Source organism: Protobothrops mucrosquamatus, unplaced genomic scaffold (assembly GCF_001527695.2).
Source record: "Protobothrops mucrosquamatus isolate PMUCROS unplaced genomic scaffold, P.Mucros_1.0 scaffold1667, whole genome shotgun sequence".
Classification (NCBI taxonomy): Eukaryota; Metazoa; Chordata; class Lepidosauria; order Squamata; family Viperidae; genus Protobothrops; species Protobothrops mucrosquamatus.
The window spans coordinates 209,058-215,562 of NW_015387824.1; the positions used below are offsets into that span (position 1 = coordinate 209,058).

The 6,505-nt window shown below is 45.5% G+C and overlaps 1 protein-coding gene across 1 annotated transcript in view; it reads left to right on the top strand.

Moving 5' to 3' along the window:
• Positions 1–3,274, top strand: part of AFF1 (AF4/FMR2 family member 1) — a 51,225-nt gene extending 47,951 nt beyond the window's left edge. Inside the window, exons 17-18 of the mRNA XM_029285429.1 lie at positions 976–1,205; positions 3,057–3,274. Coding sequence (XP_029141262.1) covers positions 976–1,205; positions 3,057–3,178 — 352 coding nt within the window. The 3' untranslated portion in view covers positions 3,179–3,274. The remainder of the gene's footprint in view (positions 1–975; positions 1,206–3,056) is intronic.
• The last annotated feature ends 3,231 nt before the right edge of the window (positions 3,275–6,505 follow it).

Below are 6,505 nucleotides of genomic sequence, written 5' to 3' on the forward strand. Positions count from 1 at the left end.
GGGACTTAAACAAATCCTGGTGATTGAACAGGCTGTTGATGTGTGAAATGCACTTACTCGGAGTTGAGTATACAGACGGTCTTCAACTTGAAAGCAGAATTAGCACCAGAATTTCTGTTGGTGAGCAATGCATGCTGAGCAATTTTAATCAACCAAGGAAGAAAGGAAGGAAAGTGGAGCAGGAGATTTTGGGAAATCATAGGTAGTACTGTTGATAAATAAGGCAGTTAAGTATGTCATGCCTGTTCTTACAACCTTTTATGCAATGGTTATTAAGTGAATCACTGCAGTTTTTAGATGAATCGTGCAATCTTTAAGTGAATTCTGTTTCCCCCGTTGACTTTCTTCATCGGAAGCTGGCTGGTGAGGTCACAAATGACCCCGATGTTGCAATCGTTGTAAATACATACCCATTGCTAAGCACCCAAATTTTGATCATGCGACTACAAGGACACTGTGAAAGTCATAAGTGTGAGGACTTTTTCCAGTGCCATTGCAACTTTGAATGGTCGCTGAAGGATAAATTGAGGACTATCTATTCTACCCCAAAATCTCCTGCTCCGTTTTCCTTCCCTCCTTGGTTTGCCCACCAGTGCTCAGCATGCATTGGCCACCAGGGATGTTTGGTCCTCTTTTAGCCGTTTGTTGGACTAAATCATGGGTAGGCAACCTTGGTTCTTTTATGCCTCGTGGACTTCAACTCCCAGAATTCCTGAGCCAGCCATGCTGAGGAAAAAGGGAGAGGTTTCCAAGCTGAGCCATACTGGCTCAGGAATTCTGGGAGTTGAAGTCCACGGGTCCTAAAAGAGTCAAGGTTGCCTACCCCTGGACTAAATGTTAGAAATCCTTTTAGCTATTTCCCCCCTAAATTCCTTCATGCCTCCTCCTAAGGCTTCATTCCTTCTTGATGTCTGGTTCTACTTTTGTGGTATTTCTTGACTATAAGACTAAACACTCTTGTGTTTCATCCTTCAGGAGCACTGGCACCCCTTCTCCTCTTTCCCCAATGCCTTCTCCGGCTGGCTCAGTCAGCTCCCAGACGGGTTCCAGCGCCAGCAGCTGTGGAAGTAGCAGCCTGGGCTCCTCAGTCAGCGTCCCTCATTATATCCCGACCATCACCTCCTCCTTTGTTAACATCACTTCTTATATTCTGTACGCCTATGACTTCTGGGAACAAGCCGATCTTTTGGCTAGGAAAAATAAGAGTAAGAGTTTGTTTGTTTCTTACTGACTTGCGAATTCACTTTCCTAAAGTCCTATTCCCCTTGAGGACAGTTTTGTGCAGGGTCTAGCAAGTTTATTTGGGAGGGTCCAAAGGCTAGCACAGTGATGGCGAACCTTTTAGAGACCGAGTGCCCAAAAACTGGCCTCGCCCCCGCTCTTCCCCCTGCCCCGCCCCTGCTCTGCCCTCACCCCGCCTGCCTGCAGGGCCACTCATCGCCTCCAGGGCCTGCCGTAGATCGCCCAGCAGCGCCATGGCAGCCACACCCATTGCCCGTGCCCCGCAGCATCAACTGCGCGATGGGGCATGAGGGTAGTCTACGCTGCTTGGCTGCCATGTCCTTGGCTGCACTGCTCCGTGTGGGCCAGGGGTGACTCTTCTCCAGGAGGGCTGCTGGTGAGGAGGGGGTCATGGGGGGAGGCAAAGCTGGGGCAACGGCAAGGGCTCCGAGTGCCGCCTCTGGCACCCGTGCCATAGGTTCCCCACCACTGGGCTAGCAGCATCTCTAAATAATTCTTGGCTTTCCTTGCTGACAAGAGACTCTGCTTGCCACCCTCAGGACCTACTCATAGCCAGGATAAAACAAGTATGAAGTTGGATTGGTTCCTGTAAATCAGATATTTATCAGCTCAGTACAGATTACCAATGAAGGAGAATATTTCTAGCTCAGGGTTGAAATGAAGTATCCTTGGTGCTCTCCAAGTTTGGTGGTTGTCCTGCGGATGCTCCTAACTGGGTAACATCATCAGTGCTCAGTACAAATTCTTCATTTGAAGTATGCTGGCAAGACCCAGACCAAAAAACAATGCTTGCACCAGATTATTGCTACCATTGTTGCTGTATTGATAGTGTGTAGTCTGAAATACATGGATAACCCCAATTCTTGGAAAGGAGAATTATTGCATAGTAATAAAGTGGGTTGCTTATAGGATTAGTATCTATAAGTAACCCATATTGGTAGCCCAGGCCAAATTTTGAAGAAAATAAGACTTAGGAAATTAGCTAAGGGGGAAAAAACTTGAATTTTGCTAAGATAGCTGACGATTAAGTTAAAACAAAAGCCCTTTTCACGATTAATCCTTCTACTTAAGTTTTCTGTCTGAATTGGTATAGAGCAGGGGTGTCAAACTCAATTTCATTGAGGGCCGCATCAGCATTGCGGTTGCCCTCAGGGGCCGGGTGGATGTGGCCAGGGTGGGTGCGGCCTACTGGGTGGGCGTGGATGGGGTGGGTGTGGCCTACTGGGTGGGTGTGGCCAGCTCTACATCGTGGGGGCCTGAGCAGGAGTGGGATAGATCTGAGGGTCTCTGGCAGAAGGGGTGGGACCAGAGCAAGCGCCAAGGCGTGGTCCACTGGAGGAGCCTCACTGTTCCTCTCAGGCCATGGGGGGGGGGGGGGGCTTATGGAGCTAAGACTGAATGCGTTTCAGCATAGATGGCCACCACAAAATTGTACATTGGCTCCCAGCCGGCCTGGGCCAGGGCCTAGGCAGCGGGGGCCATTCCCTCACTGTTTCCAGGATGGCTTCGCGGGCCACATGAAACTACTTCGCGGGCCGCATCCGGCCCCCGGGCCTTGTGTTTGACATGTCTGGTATAGTGTTTCCTGCCTAAGCAGGGGATTGGACTAGATGACCTCCAAGGTCCATTCCAACTTTATTATTATTATTACCTTATATAATACATCTGGCTGGGGAATTCTGGGAGTTGAAATCCACGTATTTTAAAGTTGCCAAGATTGAGAAAATGTGTTCTACAGGTTTAAGGACCATGTTTCATTAAAGAATCAGACATGATGCTTTTTCTTTTTTTTTTCTTTTCCTTTTGGCTTTCAGAATTTTTTTCCAAGCTCAATGCTGCTGCCTGCTTTCTCTCGTTGAACAGCAGCATGATCGAACTAGTACACTACACCCGCCAGGGATTGCAATGGCTGAGACTGGAATCAAACATGCCTTAATGGGTGATTCAAGGTGAGGATTTTGCCTTGGACTCTTTTTGCACTTTGAAAGCCTCAGAAATAGCCTTATGGGCTGACTGGTTGGATTTGAAAAAAAAAAAAAAAAAAAGCACCTGGAACAAGTTTGAATTAAACACGATTTGAAGGGATCTGGCACCACTGGAAAACTTTTAGAGACTGCATTTCTCCTATGCCAATGGGCCACTTAGAAGATAAAGAGCGAAGAAGAGGCCTCAAAGTGGAAGATGCCTTTCTTTCAAAGGACAAAGTGCAATTGTCCCCTTTCTCTACCCCTGCCCCCCCCCCCCATTCCCATCATTGGTTTCTTTGTGTTAATGGTCTATAAACATTTCTAGTAATGAATAACCAGCAAGATAATCGATCAGTCAGCACACATGAAGAAGCACCAGTGAAATCCATTTCCCAAAGAATTTTCTACATCTAAGGATGCACCGATATACAGGGGCCCAGTGCGTGATTCTGATTTTTATTTTATTTTTAAAATGTAAATCACCAACTCATCTCAGTTCTGGCAGGTGGCGGAACCCGGATAGCCGGGTGCAATTCTTCAGCCATAAATTGAATTTTCTGTTAAAACTAAAAAGCGGTCTTCCTGCCAGTCCCGCTTCTCCATGTGCTACTCGTGGCCATTGGTTGCACTATTTCTTCTGTTCTTCTGACCTGTAGCAGGCCTATCCCATTTTTTTCCTAGTTTCTTTTTCCTTTCCTTGTCTGTGTGTTCGTTTGTTTTTGCTATTTGTGACAGCAGTTGTAGCAGTTTCAGCTGTCGTGGGTGGGAGTTTCATGATTCTGCATTTGGCACATTGACAATCTCATGAGCATCTCACGGAATCTACAGTGTCAGAATCGCGTTTGAGCAGAAAGTAGATGTGATGTTGATTCCAACACACCTCTCTAAATTAGGGATATGGTTCTGGTTTATCCCTGGAGTAGCTGTAAGGAAATACACAACTAAGGGGAACGGGTTGTCACTGCTGCTGTTAAAGATGCTGCTCTGTTAGATCTTAGTAGCTCCACACAAAGAGCACCAGGCCGAGAAGGGAGAGACCCTACAAGAATTTCCTAGCACCAAATAAAAGAGGTGGCATTTGAAGAGGCCTCTTCTACGTATATGGAATTGTTGGGAAATATTGAAAGATCTTTGGGAGGGAGGAACTTTGAAGTGTGCCATTTCAGTTCACCTTGCCTAACACGGCAGGTTCAGATAGTGCCTTGGTTAACGCACAATTTTTCATTCATGCTGGCCAGGGCACTGCCTGGCCCAGTTTCTCACGATCCCTTTCATCTGAGAGTATTCTGTTTCCTCAGTTGTAAGATACTTCGTCTACTTGGAGAACCCTAGATTCTTCAGTGCAAGTACATATAGTTATCTCTGGTCCACAAGCATCTCTCTGCTTCTTTTATTAATTTATAAAAATCCCCCATTAATGAGCCTGCTGTATTCGTTTCCTATAACCTGTTAAGCATAAGAAACACAAGCATTCTGTTTAATCTAAAATATATGTTGCCACCCTCTTTTCAGCCATGCTTTTAATCCTCCCAGTCGCATCTGTTATCGCTTGACTTAAGCAGGCCAGTGGGGAAATGAACACCTTCCAGATAAATTATACTTAAGTGTGGTTATAGGTTGGGCTGATTCCCGATTCCCAGAGTCAATAAGTTGGAATCAAACATTTCTGTGTGTTTGCTGTAAATGCAGACAACTCTTTTTGTCGAGTTAATGTAGAGCATTCTTATTTTCCCATAGATTTATTTCCTTACCAACACCAGTAATAAACCTCATGATTTCACATTTTGAAGATAGACTCGATTGTAGAGAATCTTACTGATTCTTTCAGGGCAGATTTGATTTGGTGATAATGCAGTCCCTACAGAGGGGGAAAAAAAAGAGAAAAGCATGAGAGGCATAAGCAAAAGAAAAGCCTTGGAGAATTTCCAGAAATAACCCACTTCTACTTAGGAAAACATTTTTTTTTCTCCTTCCAAGCATTTAAATCCAAGTTAATTAGTCTGAACCCTTCTGAATTGGTGCAAGTCACACACACACACACACATAACAACAGGCTGGTTGGAATTGATGGGTGATAGAAAAACAGCTTCACCTTCCATCTTGCATTGCCTGCCTCTCAAATTGCAATTGGAGAAATGGGGGAAAGCAGAAGACACTGTCTCCGATCCTGATTACTGATGGGCAGAGAGCAGAAGCTGCAGACCCCAAGCACTTTTCGAAGGCTTAGCTCAGGGGTCTTCAACCTTGGCCGTTTTATGACTTGTGGACTTCAACTCCCAGAATTCCTCAGCCAGCGTGCCTGGCCAGGCACGCTGGCTGAGGAATTCTGGGAGTTGAAGTCCACAAGTCATAAAAGGGCCAAGGTTGAAGACCCTTGGCTTAGCTTCATTCCTGTACTGCAGGCATCAGCAGCCTTTTGGGGTCTTAATACGACCCTGCTCCTGATCTGCTGAAACCTCATGTCAGTAAGACGTTGCTCGAGATTACTGACATCTTGGTTAAGACTTTCAAAATTGTGTCAGGTTTTGGGGGATTCTGGGGCACCTCCCAGTACATGTTTTGGTCTCCACAAGCACTACGCCCTATGATACAGGGGCATACAGGGTTCCGATCAGAAATATTTTAACTCACAAAAATTGCTGCAAACGATGTCTCAGGAACGGGGAAAGGACCTCAGAAGATTAGGTTTTAAATGCAACCGGATTGATACCTGCTTTTCCCCAGAGAAGGAATTTGGCCCTGAGTATGGGAGAGTGGGATGGTTGTACCCCGCTGTCTTATCACACTAAAGTGATAACGAAAACTCTGAACCTGGAGGAGAAACAGGCAAACACTAAATGTGTTTTTTTTCACTGTTGCAGATCACACAGTGTAGACCCAGGATCCAGATTTCTCTCTAGTTCCTTCTGTCTTTCCCTCTCTCCCCCCTCTCCTAAACCAGCTAGATCCTTTTGCTGCTGCTTTTGCTTTATTAACTATATTCTGATATAAAGAATCCTCAGTTAAAGGGGCCCCACTTCAGCCCACTCATTGAGCACTTTATTCAAAAGTTTGTTCAATCCCGGAATCTCCCAGAGATTCAGTCGACTTAATCTCCCTGTGAAAAAGGAAACAAAGGCTGCTGTGCATTTGTGCGACTGGTTTTATATGACTGTTCCTAAAATGGTAGAAAGAGAGAGAGAGAGAGAGAGAGAGAGAAAAAGCAATAGAGGTTTCATTTCATAAAAAAAATAAAATAAAAAGTTTGGTATGGTTCAGGAAAGACTGTATAAAATCTCTTCCGGAACCAAAGGGAG